Consider the following 16592-nt stretch of genomic DNA (forward strand, 5'->3'; position numbering starts at 1 on the left):
TGTATAAGTTTAATTCAAGTGATTTTTTTAAATAATTATTTTTAATGAGCCACAGTTTATTATTTTTGTACTATTACATTGTTTAAACAGAAAAAAAATGATGAAAACACAATGCTTTCAAAATGAAAAGGAAAACTTTTACATTGAGATGAGATAGAAATAAAACCGAAATGCATCAAAGAACAAAACACCAATAAACAAATGCAATACCAATACCACAATAAATAAAGACTTATTCAGATTAAGTTTGCAAAGTAAAGTAAAGTAGCTCATTAGCAACTAAAATGTCTCCTCACAGTCATGAGCTCTCCAAACACTCTTTTTCCTCCTGTCACCTGTAAGCCTGCACAGTCCATCTAGCCATCTGGACATGTTGGTGTTCGCACCACAGACCTCATAGCCCAGCTCCTGCCCGTCCACCCAAACCCTGAACATTTGATTTCACTGGTTACTGGCTCATGCAGGACAGTGGAAAACAAAATATTTGTGGAGGCTCAGTGGTTTGTACAACTGTGAGCTATTAATTGTCCTCCTATCTAGTTTCACTTCATGGTTCTGATTCTGTTAATCTCTTCAAAATATGCATTAACATCCAAAACTCCTTGTTTCTTCTTTGCATGTAAACAGGAGCACTATTTATGTTTCTGTAACAGCTAATCCACCAGTATTTGCAGAATCTTCAATGGAAAGTATATTTTAAATGCTAAAATATAATTATCGTTCTTATCCATGAATTTTCAAACTCACTGTTTTACAACAAAACAAAAATAAATAATAAAGGAAATTGTTATTTTTGGTTAAGATGCAAAAAGTCATTTACTTACATTCCTGAACAGAAAGATTCGTTTTAGTGGTTGAATTTTATGCTTGATGAATTTCTGACTTCTCAGAGAAGTCCAGTGTGACGGCTCAAATTTGGAGATAAAAACTAAATCAGTTTATTTTCCAAATAAATGACAATATTGGTTTTTTTTTAAACATGTTTTTGACAGATTTCTAAAATATTTGTTTTCTTGTTTTTATGACAGGTGATTGACAGATTTGTTAAACACTGGATGTGTTGACAAATCTTTACAAAAGACTTTTAAATATTCACACACGTCATTCAAACAGCTCAGTAACAAATAAAATTTAGTCTCTTTTCACAGTCACGAGCCTCCCAAACTCCCAGACTCCCTCCTGTCACCTGTAAGGCTCCGCACTTCATCTTGGCATCTGGACATGATGGTTTTCCCCCTTGACCCCAAAGCTCATAGTCCAGTTCCTGCCCGTCCACCCACAGCCAGTCCCCAGATAAGAAACGCAGACCAATCCAGACGTGTTCAGTGGTGTTATATTTCTTCAGCTCTGTCTGCATCAGCAGTATCTCAGTCTCTGATGCCACACTGGCCAGGTCATCATGCTGCTCCCTGCAGTACTCCAACGCTTCCTCCCAAGTCCTGTTCTCCCTCACCACAAATGCACTGTAGCAAAAGAAGCTACATAAATGCCCTTTCCAGAAATCATGCCATCTCTCATTCCGTATACCGCCATAATCTTCGTTACGGTTAAGGCCGTTAGGTTCACCTTGTTCCCACAAAAACCAGGACACTGCTCCACCTCCTGACCACAACCATTGCGTTCTGTTTGAGGAATTTCTTTCCAGTCCTATCCACATACGGTTGTCGACATTGCCAGAGAGCTGCTGAAGTTTGTCGAGATCATTCTGGTTACTGACAGGAGCCAGGTCTGTGTAGGTCTGCCGACAGTACTTCTGAGCATCAGGCCAATTCTTTTCCTCCTTCACGTAAACATACTTTGTAAAAGTTCCAGACAAGCTCAGCAGGAGCAGGATACAGGTGAAGATTTCATCCATTGTTGCTTCTCAAAGGGTTCTGCAGGGCAGTGAGGATCCAAAGAGGTCTGGAAGATATATGATGGAGCTGTGAGCTTTGACTGTCAAAAAGTTTTTGCATATCAGGGCGGCCCTTTATCCTCTGAACCTTTCAGTATTCAGCAGCAGGAACAGACAATAAATACTCACTTGTACTTGTTCAAGTAGCTGATGAGTCATTTTATTAATCACCAAAAACTCAACAGGGAACAATTTAGAATTTTAAAATGTATCAAAATTGAATGAAATTATTATCTGATGCGAAGCTTAAAAACTCAAAATGTATGAACACTTTAGAATATGAAGAGTTTACATATGGTTGTCCTAAAACATCATCAGAATTTCATACGAGTCCCAAAGGCAGAAAAAATTGTATAGAAGGCGATTAAAGAAATGAACTGAAAGTATTGATTTTTCCAACTGACTAAAAACCATTTTGCTTTTGAATTTAGCTTTCAGCTCCTAAAATCAGAGGTAAATATATTTTTCCTCACACATTTATACAATTATCTCAAAGTCTGAATAGATACAAAACATCTATAATAGTATGAAAATTCTACTCATGTTACTATTAAACATTATGCCAGCTTAAATTAAATTAAATATGTTAAGATGAACCTTTAGGTAAGTATAAGGACGTTATTAGAGTTTAAATTAGTTGCTATCAGACAGCTAAATGTCAATTCAAATTCAAGTTATTTACTTTATTTCATGATATTTGTACATAATCACACAAATGAGGGTTGCTGGGGGTCATTTTGTTAAATAGTTTTAAAAACATTTTGAAAACACACAGAAGCTGATAAAAAGCTTATGTTTGCTGGAGCAAGCTAAACAGTTTTTTTTAATGTGCTTAAGGCAAAATTTGATGTGTCGCTGGCTTCACAACAAACAACATGACACGAGAAACAAATCACATTGTTAAGGCAAAGTGGTTTTTCATATTAGCATGTCATCATATTTGGAAAACAAATGAAGTCAAGACAAGAACGTGAAAGAGGACTGATAAAAAAATTTGTCATCCTTATATTGTGTGCAAGAGGGGTGTATAGTATGGACACACTCAGCCGTTCATATGAATCTTTTAATTGGTACGGTATGTAACAAGAGGAAGAGCATGAGCTACAGAATACAAATGGAAAGATTTTTGCCTATATGAGACACAATACTAACCATAATGACAACACAAGCCATACACAAATGCAAAAATGAACAGATTCTTAACTCTCATTACATATAGCCTAACAAGTTGGTATACCAATATTTTATTTTAAATGCTCGTCTGTACATGTAAAAACACCTTTTACTTTCTCATAAAGTCTCCCATCGTCCTCTTAACCACAATTGAGAGTATTATGACCTACAGCCTCACCTCCTGGTTTGGCAGCTTTAAGAACTGCAAGACTCATGAGCTAAACAGGGCAGTGAAGCTGGACAGTAGGTACCCCCACCCTCACCACCATCACCTCTCGAGAAATGTAACTACACATCAAGTCCACGCAGCCAGTCACAATGATTGTGATCGGCCTGTTCAGCACTGCCTTGTCCTCTCATGAATTTCCGGCTTCTTTTGTTTTTTGTTTTGTTTAAATTTATCAGTGAGAGAATAACAATCGGGAATAATAATCAAAGCATCAATAGAAATGTCAGCAAATTCCTGGAGGAAAACTGCTGAAGCTATCGGAATTGACGTGAGGGCATGAACAAAGTGTTCACCAGCCCCAACTACAATACAGCCAACACAAATATTCACCCCCCAACCTCCCCCACTCCCCACACCTCAGAGAAGCCCACATCATCAAGGACTCCCACCCCAGAGTCCCCCTCCTCCCCCACCCCCACAGTCTTTTGTATTCAGGAGGACCAGGTGCTAAAGCAGTTCAGGAGTGTCAAAGCTCGCAAAGCTCCAGGTCCAGATGGTGTCTCACCTGCCACACTGAGACACTGTGCTAACGAGCTTGCCCCATTGTTCACGAACATCTTCAACTCCTCACTGGAGGCTTGCCACGTGCCTGTCTGCTTTAAAACCGCTACCATTGTTCCTGTCCCCAAGAAGCCAAGGATCACTGGACTAAATGACTACAGACCTGTGGCACTGACTTCTGTGGTCATGAAGTCATTTGAGCGTCTGGTGCTGTCCCACCTCAAGTCCCTCACAGCCCCCCTTCTGGACCCCCTGCAGTTTGCCTACAGAGCCAACAGGTCTGTGGACGACGCCATCAACCTGACTCTGCACTTCATCCTACAGCATCTGGACTCCCAGGGAACCTACGCCAGGATCCTGTTTGTGGACTTCAGCTCTGCCTTCAACACCATCATCCCTGATCTCCTCCAAGACAAGCTGTCCCAGATGAACGTGCCAGATCCCATCTGCAGGTGGATCATTGACTTCCTGATGAACAGGAAGCAGCACGTGAGGCTGGGGAAGAATGTCTCGGACTCCCGGACCATCAGCACTGGCACTCCTCAGGGCTGTGTCCTCTCTCCTCTGCTCTTCTCCCTGTATACCAACTGCTGCACCTCTGACCACCAGTCTGTCAAGCTTATTAAGTTTGCAGACGACATGACTCTCATCGGACTCATCTCAGACGGGGACGAGTCGGCCTACAGGATGGAGGTCAAACGTCTGGTGTCCTGGTGCAGCCACAATAACCTGGTACTGAACGCCCAGAAGACAGTGGAGATTATAGTGGACTTTAGGAAGCACACAGCCCCTCTACCCTCCATCATCCTGACTGACACCCCCATCACCACAGTGGACTCTTTTCGCTTCCTGGGAACTACCATCACCCAGGAGCTCAAGTGGGAGCCCACCATCACCTCTGTCATCAAAAAGGCCCAGCAGAGGATGTACTTCCTGCGGCAGTTGAAGAAATTCAACTTGCCAGCAAGGACCATGGTGCAGTTCTATACTGCCATCATTGAGTCCATCCTCACCTCCTCCATCACTGTGTGGTACGCTGGAGCCACCACTAGGGACAAACAGAGACTACAGCGCGTTGTGCACTCTGCTGAGAAGGTGATTGGCTGTAACCTCCCATCTCTCCAGGACCTGTACACCTCCAGGACACTGGGGCGTGCAGGTCGGATCACAGCCGACCACTCTCACCCTGGGCACAGACTTTTTGACCCTCTCCCCTCAGGCAGGAGGCTACGGTCCATACGGACCAGAACCTCCCGCCATAAGAACAGTTTCTTCCCCTCTGCTGTTGGACTCATGAACAATTACCCTAAGACTGTTACCACCACCCTCCACAAACGCTGATGACCCTATGTCTATGCACCTGTCTGATTGCACTGATGTACATATTAGTGGAATATAGTTTACATTCTTTTATCTTTTAATTAGTCTCTGCACTGTATATTTTGTAATTTTGTAATATTGTGCTATAGTTATAGCTCTAATATCTCTGTATATTTGCAATTGTATACTTGTATATTGTCTTATAGTTTTTATACTTATTTGTTTTTTTTCTGTAAGCACGAAGTACCGCAGCAATTTCCTAATGCTGTGAACCTGTTCACCCATATGGCAATAAAAACCTTCTGATTCTGATTCTGATTCTGATTCTGAAAAAACAGAGGGACCAAATATGTTTGTGGTCTAAAATAAATAAATAAAAAAACGACAGTATTTCCACTGCTACACAGAAAACAATACCTGTTGACAGTTAATTCTGCAAATTTTATTTTCCAAATTGTAAACAAATAAGGTTTAAACCAGCATTTATGTTGCTGCCACAATGTAACTCGGTTTAACACAGTAACCTGAATCCATCAAAGTGACCTATCACATTAGGCTCCTAGCCAGCAGGTTTCACGTGCAGAGAGTTTCCAATGGGAGAGTGAAACTGCAGCAGGGCACGCACACCAGCCCACTGGCCTCTTTTTGCGAGTGGCTGCTGAGTTGTATGCTGGCAGGCTGCTGAATATAGAAATGAATACCTGCACTCATGAAATGAAATTGTTTGCTCAGATTATCTTGTTTCTCATGCGTGACTTTTGACATCAATTTAATTCCATGCTTCCTGCAGTACTCCAAAACTTCCTCCGCAGTTTTTCTCTCCCTCGCCACTATTGCCCTGCAGCAGAAGAAGGGTCTTCCGAGTCTTTCTATGTGCATCATGCCGTGTGTTGTTATAGATGGAAGCCACACCCATCTGTATCACCATTGTTGGATTGACTTGGTGTTCAGAAATCCTCAGACACCTGACCACATCCAAGTTGTTGTGCTCAAAATCCTTTCCAGTTCTATCCAGACACGTTCATGGCCTTTGTCAAACTCCAGAATTTTGATCCTGTTTATTATTGATAGGGATCAGGCCTGTGTAGTTCTGCCAACAGTACTTCTGAGCTTCTTGCCAGTACTTTTCCTGCTTTTAGGAGAGAGAGAGAACAAAAAACTGTGTGGCTCCCCCTCACCTCACCCAACAGGCTAATGAAACTGATCTTATGGGCCTCAATTAAAGTGGCAGTAACAAATATACCACCACCTCTTACACGCTCCCATACATTAGAAATACCACATCAATTAAATTACAAATGCCTTTTAAGAGATGAACTTATTACAACAGACAAATAATATAAAGTACCTGTAAATAAGGATCTTAATCCTTTCTAAATCAATTATACTACTGTGAACTTAAACTGTCCTTTAAAACATAACTAAGTATTTATTGGTAACCCTTTTTTAACTAAATATCACAACTGCATTTAGGCTCCTACACTCCTTATTTTAGCATACATGCTAAAAGTTCCAGACAAACTCAACAGGTGCAGGTGAAGATTTGATCCACTGCTCTCTTGGATATAAACAGCTTTGGAAGAAATCTATTATGAACGGTCACCTTTCATGAGCTTCAGACATGCACTTGCTCTTTCACTCTCTGAACCACACAGTAATCACAAACCAAGTGAGAAAGCACAGCTGCTTTAGCCATCTGTTTTTTTTTTGTTTGTTTGTTTGTTTTTTATTGCTTATAAAACTGATGCTTGCAGGGCCTGGAACCCTTTACCTATGGTTGTATAAAAAGACTTTATGTGAAGTAACTTTTTATAGTAATTATATTTAACCACACAAATAGTTTTCTTTCAGTGGCCCTAGAGTTAAGAAATGAAAATAGGTTTATGCATTTATGAAGGCTAAAATGAAATAATTAAATGCAATTGTATATATATATATATATATTAGGGGTGGGACTCGATTAAAAAATTAATCGAATTAATTACAAGCTTTGTAATTAATTAATTGAAATTAATCGCATTTTAATAGCATTTCAATATTTGACATGAGAAATATTAATTTAAGTTTGGTTGATGAATGAATCAATATACATAAGCTTACACTTCAAAATTTTGTTTATTTTCCCACCAGTCTACTACACAGACCAATGAAGGGTGGAAGTGCTCCTGTGATAAGCAAACACCTGAAATTAAAGTTAAGCATCGTAACTGGATAGTTTTATTCAACATTAATGTCTCACTTAATATAGTTGGAAATTAATCATTAGCTCAGCTGTATTCCTTGATGTTGAAATGTGTTATGCTTGTTTTAACAGCTTATTTTGAATTAAAGACTTAAAATTAAACCACAAAAAGGAGAAAAAGTTCGTTCTCCGTTTAACCAGCTGTTTTTACACAGCTGTGCTTCACACTCACGGTTGCTAGTCGACATGAGCTACGCAGAGGTGAGGACAGGTGACGCTGATATGAAGGCTAGCTGCTCACTTCCGGCCTTTGTGGTGTTCGTGGGCTGCGAAAGACGTTGGCCGGGTCCTTCGCAGGATGCGGCCCCTAATTTGGACATTGTTAAAGTCCCAGCCCTAATATATATATATACCATTATATACACTCACAGAAATTACAAGGTTCTTTGAAAAGGAAACACCAAACAAATCTGTGAATTTGTTTAAGGCAAAGCACGGGTGTTGGTCGGCAACCAAGCAAATCATTTTGTGAAGGCAAAGTCATTTCATCGTACTGAAAACAAATGAAGAGGTCAAGGGAACAAATATGAGAGGAATAGAAGACATCATTTCATAAATTAGTTTCTTATTCACATGAAATGTTTTTTGCAGATATGAAAATATTGAGTCATTCTTCATTTCCTTATATTTTGTTTCCAGAGGTGGGAAGTAACGAAGTACAAATACTTCGTTACTGTATTTAAGTAGATTTTTCAGGTGTCTGTACTTTGCCTGAGTATTTATTTTTCTGACTACTTTTTACTTTTACTCCCTACATTTTTACACAAGTATCTGTACTTTCTACTTCTTGCATTTTCAAAACAGACTTGTTACTTTAGCTTTAACACGTCTGAGAAAAGTTTGCATTTCCATCAAACGATCTGAGCGTAAACAGAGGAACAATAACACACAAGGGACGATCGTCCTGGCGTATCCTCCATCACCGGGGCTTATCGGGTACAAAGGGGTTAAATACACAAACACATATAATTAATTTATCATTTATAGCGCTATAATCAGGGGTTACAGCGGGCCAGACTGAGTCTGTAAGTTGTGCTTGCGGGACATAAACAGCGCTACTGAAGAGGAGCGAGCATAAAGGGAGTAACGTGTGGCAGGTAAATGCAGCATTTCTAAATGCTGAACAAATATCAACAAACACACAAAGTGTGTGCAGTTTGTCACACAGTTTTTCTGTTAGCTAAAAGAAGAGCTGCTGTATTTCAGCGAGAGCAAAGAGAGAGAAGTTCACTCAGAGATGGAGAAAGAGGACAGGAGAGGAAGAAGTGAGGTTAGATTTAAAGGTAAGGACTGCAAAACAAACTGAAGTATGCTGACTTTGTGTAATTCAAAGATTGCATGAAAATATTGCAGTTTAGTACGTAATAAACAGGTCAGCTTGTTGTACTGTATTTACAGTAAAGCTTTGTATTGGTGCACAGAGGCTGTGTTGATGGTCAGAGTTACAGGTTACATCAGTGCAGCAGAGATGAGTTTGAATCAAAGCTGCTGATGCTGAGATTCATTCACTGAATCCAACATTTCTACAGCCTGTATGCTGTCAGTGTAGGGGATGGAGATCAGCTCAGATAGCTGTGAAATACTGGGTTTGTGAATTCAGTTCATCCACACAGAGCAGTAAACCTCAGTGCAGCAGCAGCAGGTCAGCTGATCACAGCCTGCACACCAACATCATTTACTGCAGCTCACAATAGAAAGTTGTGATTCTTTTCCCCATGCAGAGCCACTACAGCTGATCTTAGGGTTCCTCCACCTTCTGAATCCCACTGTAACCCCTCAGTATCCTCATGTTTGTGTTTAGGTGGAGGCACAGTCACCCTCTACTATGGAGGACACAGAGGACAGAGCTGTGTTTAAATTTACTTTCACAGTTTGTGTCCTACATAACAGATTCAAGCTGAGTACATTCATTAGGATTAAAATTTAGATTGGAATAATGTTTGTATTCTCATGTATTATTTTATATTATTACAATAATATATAATGAGGTTCAGTCAGATTTACAGGAGAATAGTTGGTAGAAACGTCCTCCAAAGAGCTACTTTTACTTTCTTACTTTGAGTACATTTCAGAGCCTGTACTTTTTTACTTTTACTTAAGTAAAGAAGTTGAACCAGTACTTCAACTTTTACCAGAGTAGTTTTTAACACAAGTACTTGTACTTCTACTTAAGTATAGAATGTCAAAACTTTTGCCACCTCTGTTTGTTTCCAAGGAGCCGGCATTTTTTTTTGTTTTTTTTTTGGGGGGTTTTGAGCAATAGTTTTCTGAAGGCTGGGGTGGTGGTCCCCATCTTTAAGAATGGAGACCAGAGGGTGTGCTCCAATTATAGGGAGATCACACTCCTGGGCCTCCCCATCAGGGTGCTGGAAAGGAGGGTCTGTTTTTTGGTTGAACCTTGAATTCAAGAGGAACAATGCGGTTGTCATAACGGGCGGTGTGAACGGGCAGAGTTGGACCCAAATACAGGACTCTGCAGGCAGACGTAACTTAAAAGGTATTTATTGAGTCCCAAAACAAATATACAAAATCCCCTTGGGAGCCAGGCAAGGAGCATGATCCAAAAAAAGACGAGCCATGGATACAGGAACGTGTTCTTGTTAGTTCCTTGCCAGGTCATTGTTTTAATGTCCACTGTTCCTGCTGTGCACCTCATGTTTTATGTCCATGGTTATCCCACATTTAATTTTGGAGCTGAAGTTTGTGCTGCTGGCTCCTGTCCAGCCTGTTCTTTTTTGTACTCCTGTAAATAAAGCCTTAACTTAAAATGTTCCTGCATTGGGGTCCTCAACCTGCCTGCCACAGCAGTACATGACACTATCAGTAGTACTGTTTCAGTGCTATGATGAATGCTGAAACCTAATGAAACTTTTCAAATAAACCATTCCTCTGCAAATGATCAGTTAGCTGTTTGACAGCTATTTTAGGAATTTTTCAAATAAGAGGAAGGTTGGAGATTCGTCTATAAATACCTAATAAAGTTGGATCACATGGAGGCTTTTTAAGAAGTTGTTTAATTTGTATCTTTGAAGCCTGTGGTACAGATGCAGCCACCGAAAATTTCCGGCCGATCCGTGACGCGACCCTGGCCGGTCCTTGGCCGATTCGTGGCCGAACCTTGGCCTAAACGTGATCCCCCGCTAATGACGTAGGAATTCCGGCCACTGGTGGGAACGCCCCTAAGTAGCATTTGGGGAAAATGGTGGTAATGTCTTGTTTATCCACCAGGAGGAGCAGTAATAGTGGAAGCGCATTCATTACAGTCCGCTGTATACTGTACCAAGGATCCTCACATCATTGAACTGTAATTGTAAGCGGAACTGTCCATTAAAAACAATAGAAAGATGAGATTAAAGCGGTCATTATAGTGGAGCGGTGAGTATTGTCTGGAGGGACGGGCTGGGCTTGAAGTTCAGCCCGGGACCTCGGACAGGCTGTGAGCGCTGCACCGCCAGCGAAACTGGGTAAAAAAATAAATAAAATAATTCTGATCACCAGCTGGTTTGGCCTGGAAATGACCTGGGAAGCCTAATCCTCTCATCAGTGTCACATTGTTCTTCCAAGTCTTCACAATGTTAAGCTTTTTGTTTGTTTATATTTTCGCTTTTATTTTATAATCAAAACTGCGACCAAAATGACTCTGCTTCTCAAACTAATAATACTGGCAGTCGTCATTGTATGCTGAGCTAGGGTTAGGGTTAGTAATTCAGACTAAATGTCATCCATATTACCTTTGCTGAATCTAACAAAGCATTCTTAGACTCTCCTCCACCTGCTTCATCAAACCTCAGCAGTAAACATATATGAAGGCAGCAGCTGACACAGTAACAGTGAGCGCCGCGCACTGTGCAGTCTAAACTCTGCGCTGATTAATTATATGAATGTACAGCGAGTCAATCAGGATTGTGAAACGTCAGCTGCAGAGCCTCCATCATCAGAGCCCTGCCCGGTTCATTTTCCATTTTATAAACAATACTTTAGAGGTTTTCGTGAAGTCACACTGTGACAGTGACGTGCATTAGTGTGTGTGTGTCATCAGTGGCTATAAAAGGCCTTTTCTTAAAGGATAAAGTGGTGTTTGAGCCACAGTTACGGCGGAGCGGCGGCTCTTTGAAATGGGACGCAGCCTTCCTGCGGCAGACAGCTAGCAGCAGGAACCGGACGCGACAGGTTAGCCTAAGAAGCTACTGAGGCGTCCATGACAACCACCATAGCAACAGCCTTTTAAGACCGTTTTAAAAACATCCTCAGAGTTCAAACGAACAAAAATATATGATTTGAAACAGTTACAGCTGCAGAGCTGTGGCGACATCTTTAAACATTGTTTACATAGATGATCATGAATGATACGATGTAGCTAGCAGTGTAGCTAGCAATGAATGACGTGAGGTCATTGTGTGCGCATTTCACAGCTGTCTGTCTCAGTCTGCTGTTGTTATTATTCCAATTAACGTGTTTACTTTCTCTGGACCATCTCAGGTCCACCGTTACAATTTCAGCCTACAAAATGATTTCAATATGAACACACACTCTAACATCAGTGCGCTTTATGAAGTACAATCCTTAAAATAAATATTATGTTTGTAAACATTCGTGTCTCTGAAATAAGTACAGCTGTTCATGTTTGTCATTACAATTTTATTTGTTTAGAGAATTGTGAACTTCACATTGTGTATCTAATCAGAGTCTCAGCAACCTTCAGTCAGAGACTGAGACTGGATCACAGCTTTAACCTCTGCAGAGTCACAGACACAAACCTTCCAAATCACACACAAGCAGCCCAGTCTCATCATTTTTGGATGCCTCTACGGTACACTACACTGTGATCAATATATTAAAAATTGTAAATGAAAAGATAACATTCACATAAAGCTGTTTGAAAGTAAAATTTATAGGTACTTTCCAATAATATTTTTAAGGATCTCTGTCAGAGACCAGACAGAGCCATGACTCTCAAGAACCAGAGACTGAAATATGGAAAGAAAAAAAAATCCCTATGAGAAATAAATGTGTAACAGTAAATATTTTGTCCAGGGGCTGTATCTGGGGTTACGTTGGACCTGTCACACTTAGCAAGTTTCCCAGGTTGGTGTTTATGGTTTAGAACTTCAAGTTCTGGAGCAGCATCTGTGGCTGTGTAGGGTCCCGTTGGTTTTTGCTGTTTCTCCAGATCTGCGTTGGAAATTAGGTTATTGATCTCAGTGCATTCCTAAACAGGCTGAACGAGGTTATATATCGTCACCCTCCTAAAAAAATGGTCAAAGACATTTATAAAATTTTATTTTTGTCTAAATTAAATTTTCAACATTCGGTTCAGTTTTTTGTGTTTTCTGAAAAGCCTGAAAAAAATCAAGGGAGGGTGACGACATGTTTCATGGCTAAATAACATAACTGCTGCAGTCTGATGGTGACAGCAAGATCTGAAGCAGTGGGTGAAGAGGAAGAGGAGGAATACAACAATTTGAAGAGATCCCTCAGTCTACAGTCAGCACAATGGCTACATTAGTGGCTGTTTGAGTTTCCTTCCATCTGCTGTGAACCTGAAGCACGGAGAACACAAAACATCTCTTCCAAATTTGAGATCACAATTACAAATATGTTCTTATTAAAGGTGAAATATGTGTTGTGACCTGGCTTTTTATACACCTGGCAACCCTGGGTCATCAGTGGTAACCCATCCCCACCCCCACACACATTCCGATCTACTGGCCCCATGTACATAACAAAAGGTGGCCTAATGAGATGTAAACTGCCATTTGGAGGTGCTTGGTAGAAAAAGGAGTAGTGTGAAAATGCTGGTAGTTCTAGTGGTCCAAGTTGTTCACCCACTCCTCCAACCTCCTACAACAGTCTCCTACAACCTTAGGGCTTGGTTTGTGGCCTGAACTTGAGTTCAAGCTTCTCCAAACTCCACTGGTGTTGCTCTGCAGTAGCTGGTCCTCCATCTTCTTTCTGTAGGTGTTTTTTCCATCCCTGATTTTCCTTCTGAGATCCTTCTGCACAGCTCTCAGCTCCTCCTTATTTCCTGATCTAAACGCTCTCTTCTTCTCCTTCAGGAGAGCCTTTGTTTCAGAGCCACAGTTATGTATAACAAGTAATACTCAAGTGAATGTTAAACATGTATTAAAAGAAAAATGATTCAGCTCAGCTCACAAGAAACTGCTGGATACTATTCTGGAAATGCCTAATGAATACAAGGCCACTGTGAGCAATGACAAACCTTTAAACATGATAATCAAAAAGTACACATTAACCCCTTAACTGGCAGCTAAAAAAAAACAAAAAACGCCTGAAAAAGCATACCCAAATTAAATCAGCTGCTGTTCCTGAACTCTTTGGAGTACACACAAAAGTTTAGTGTCTTTGCGAAGCAGACAACCTATATTTTTCATTTATGTAGTCAAAAGCACTGTAACTGTAATGAGTTTGTAGCTATTAAGTTTGGAACACAGAAAAAGTAGACAATTTTTGCCTCGCCTAGATTTTTCCTGATTGTTATCATGTAACTACACACTGAATATAGAAGGTATCGACTGGAAAATACATTGGAGCTGTAGAATGAAGTCTTTTGTCGTGCATTTCGAATTTCATCAAGATAGCACAAAAGCCTATTGTTTTGTAAAGGTTTTTGTGCATTGATGCCCTGGCGTGCTCTCTCACGTGCCATTTGGATAGTCCAAGTGCCGCATCTAAACCCCTTTGACATGCAAATTTTAAAGGGCTGTAACTCCTCAATGCTTCAACATACAGTCATCAATGAGGGCTCTAATCAAAGATACTACCCTGAGGAATCCTGTACTACACACAAAATTACTGAATAAATCATAAATAAAGCCATATTAATCCAATAAATATGAATGACACTATTGTACATTGTAAAAAAAAAAGTAGTCACAAAACAAATCACCATTTCTGTAAATGCTATTTTATTTTTCAGAGTAATGTAAAAAAAAAACAGCACAGCAAACTGCAACTATTTACAATTATTCTGCTCTACCCCCACCCCCCCTCACATGGAATTTTCAATGTGCCACCGGTTATAACAGTCTCTGTTTGGGACAAAGCACAATGGCTTGTCACATGTGGTGCACTGGCCCTTCTGGCCCGTGCTGTAACAGGCATTAGATCCTCTTCATCAGATGAAGAAGCCTCTTCCACCATCTTCTCTTTGGCTGGCTGCCACTCATGATCAGAGGTTCCCCTAATTTGTAAAAGAATGAAAATGTCAGGCCTTCATGCACAAAAAACCCAGTCATTTTTCAGTGATTCCCTTACACACACAAATAAATACATTGTATATCAAAAAAGTTACAGTAAATGCAGACAGTGCATACACACATAAAATAAAAACCACACAACCCTCCTAGTAGTCCTTGTCTGATACAAATGTACAACCTCCTCCGATACAATAACCCCCACCCCCAACTTGTAAAACTTTAGACACTTACTGGTCATCTCCATCGGAAAACGAATCTTCTTCTGATGTTGGATCATCAGTTGAACCCGAAAAGTCTGATGCTGAAACGTCGCTCTCTCTCCGTGTGAGCAATTCCACAACCTCCTGAGCGCTGAACTTGGTCTTGCCGGCGGCCCGCTGTGCCATTTCGCAAAACTCCAAAACAACGATGCGATCACGACGAATCTCAAATGAAGCTCTGAGACGTTGTCCACCTCACCTTGCCCTTTTATTGGGTGATGCTGACGTAATAGAGAAGCCCGCGAAACCCCCAATCGATACTTACAGTACACCTTTCCCTACCCCCAAACACCTGGCACATTTCAATACGTAAATCACACCACTATACAGCGCCCACGCAAACACACAATATAAGTGGCGCCACAGCGGCGCACGGTTATATTTTCTGTGTAATGGTGCATGCCAAGCTCAGCATTACATACATATTTACATCAGAACGGCATATAATACGAGGACGAGCTGAGAATAAAAACTTACCTTCTGCCTTCTGAGTAACAGGTGTTCATTTGCAGCGATAAAACTGGTCAAATCAGCGACGACATTCTCTAATACAAAATAATCCACTCTCGTGAGTCATTTAGTCACTTCGTTGAATAAATGTAGTGTGTTTTTGATGCATTCTGACAATCCGTTGCAGAGAGAAAACATTGTAAATACTGTTTATGCACGTCAGCGCATAGACTCCTACTTCCTGTTTGGTTTACGCATGGAGGACGCACCGACTACGCACTGAATACGCAGGGAGTTTATGCCTTCATGTGAAAACACACCCCATAGTGCCATATACCCACGTGTCGGGAATTTTATTGGCTATCCATCTGTGGTTTTAGATTTCGGGTTAGAGTTGACCAATAAGAACAATTGGAGAACATTTGGGGGCATGTCCTTAAATGTCACATGACGCTCTCTGGATATTATTGGCTCTGGAAAATTCATTTCATAACATGATTGGCTAAATGAGGTGTCAATCGAATTCTGAGGGTCTAGTCTGTCATATAAAAGCATCGTGAGGGCGAACGGCAGCGTTACTGTGACGCTATGAGGCTTCAAAGTCGGAAATCGCTACAGAGGGCCCGCGGGCGGGCCCTTGCCACTTAACAGGTTAAGTATCATTGCTCACCTTTATTTCTGAGAATGTCACTTCTCAAAATGATTGCATGCTGTCAGCTCTCATGGGTGAAGTTTGGCTTTGAGGGTTGGAGAAGAAGCTTTCCAGCACCTTTGGATTTCCAATTCAGTTCTGAAAGAGCAAAGACACAAACTACAATGATGTATGAAGCGAAAATATTTGATTGTTGCTGCAGCACAAAACAGGTTTATAAACTGGTAGCTGATATAGCCTGAAGTATTAAAGATGAACCTCCTCCTCCACAAAAAAAAAAAAAAAAAGATTTAGTGGTTCTTATTGCTGTTCTCAAATCTGCTCCCTCCACTGATAAACAACAACAATGTAAAACATATTAATGAATCAGTAACAAAATTATGGTGTTGAAAGTAAGTAGCCTGATGCTTCTAGATTAGTGATTCCAAAGCAGGCTGAGTCAAAACCTGAGATGGAGACTGGGTTTGTTTAAAGCTGAGGACAGTGAATCAGTCCCTGCTCACTGACAGGATTCCCAGAGTCTGGAAGCTAATACACTGTAAGTAATACACTGTAAGTTTCAGCTCATTCTCAGGTGCTGGCAGGTTTCATGGATCCTCAGGTTTGTCACAGAGGATTAAAGGCAGCCAGACTTTCAGTTTTATGTGTATAGCG

General features: G+C 40.7%; 1 protein-coding gene across 1 annotated transcript; it reads right to left on the reverse strand.

Annotated features, from left to right (window-relative positions):
* Window positions 1–992: 992 nt before the first annotated feature.
* LOC115797048 (C-type lectin lectoxin-Lio3-like) lies at window positions 993–16005 on the reverse strand. The gene is made up of 2 exons (XM_030753531.1): window positions 15957–16005; window positions 993–1902 (listed from the first exon to the last, which is right to left on the reverse strand). The coding sequence occupies exon 2, from the start codon at window positions 1853–1855 to the stop codon at window positions 1115–1117; it is 741 nt and encodes a 246-aa protein (XP_030609391.1). The 5' UTR covers window positions 1856–1902; window positions 15957–16005; the 3' UTR covers window positions 993–1114.
* Window positions 16006–16592: the final 587 nt, after the last annotated feature.

This window comes from Archocentrus centrarchus, chromosome 2, assembly GCF_007364275.1.
Source record: "Archocentrus centrarchus isolate MPI-CPG fArcCen1 chromosome 2, fArcCen1, whole genome shotgun sequence".
NCBI classification, from domain to species: domain Eukaryota; kingdom Metazoa; phylum Chordata; class Actinopteri; order Cichliformes; family Cichlidae; genus Archocentrus; species Archocentrus centrarchus.

Coding starts and splice junctions, on each gene's coding strand:
- LOC115797048 (XM_030753531.1), bottom strand. CDS start 1,855: ATGGATGAAATCTTCACCTGTATCCTGCTCCTGCTGAGCTTGTCTGGA.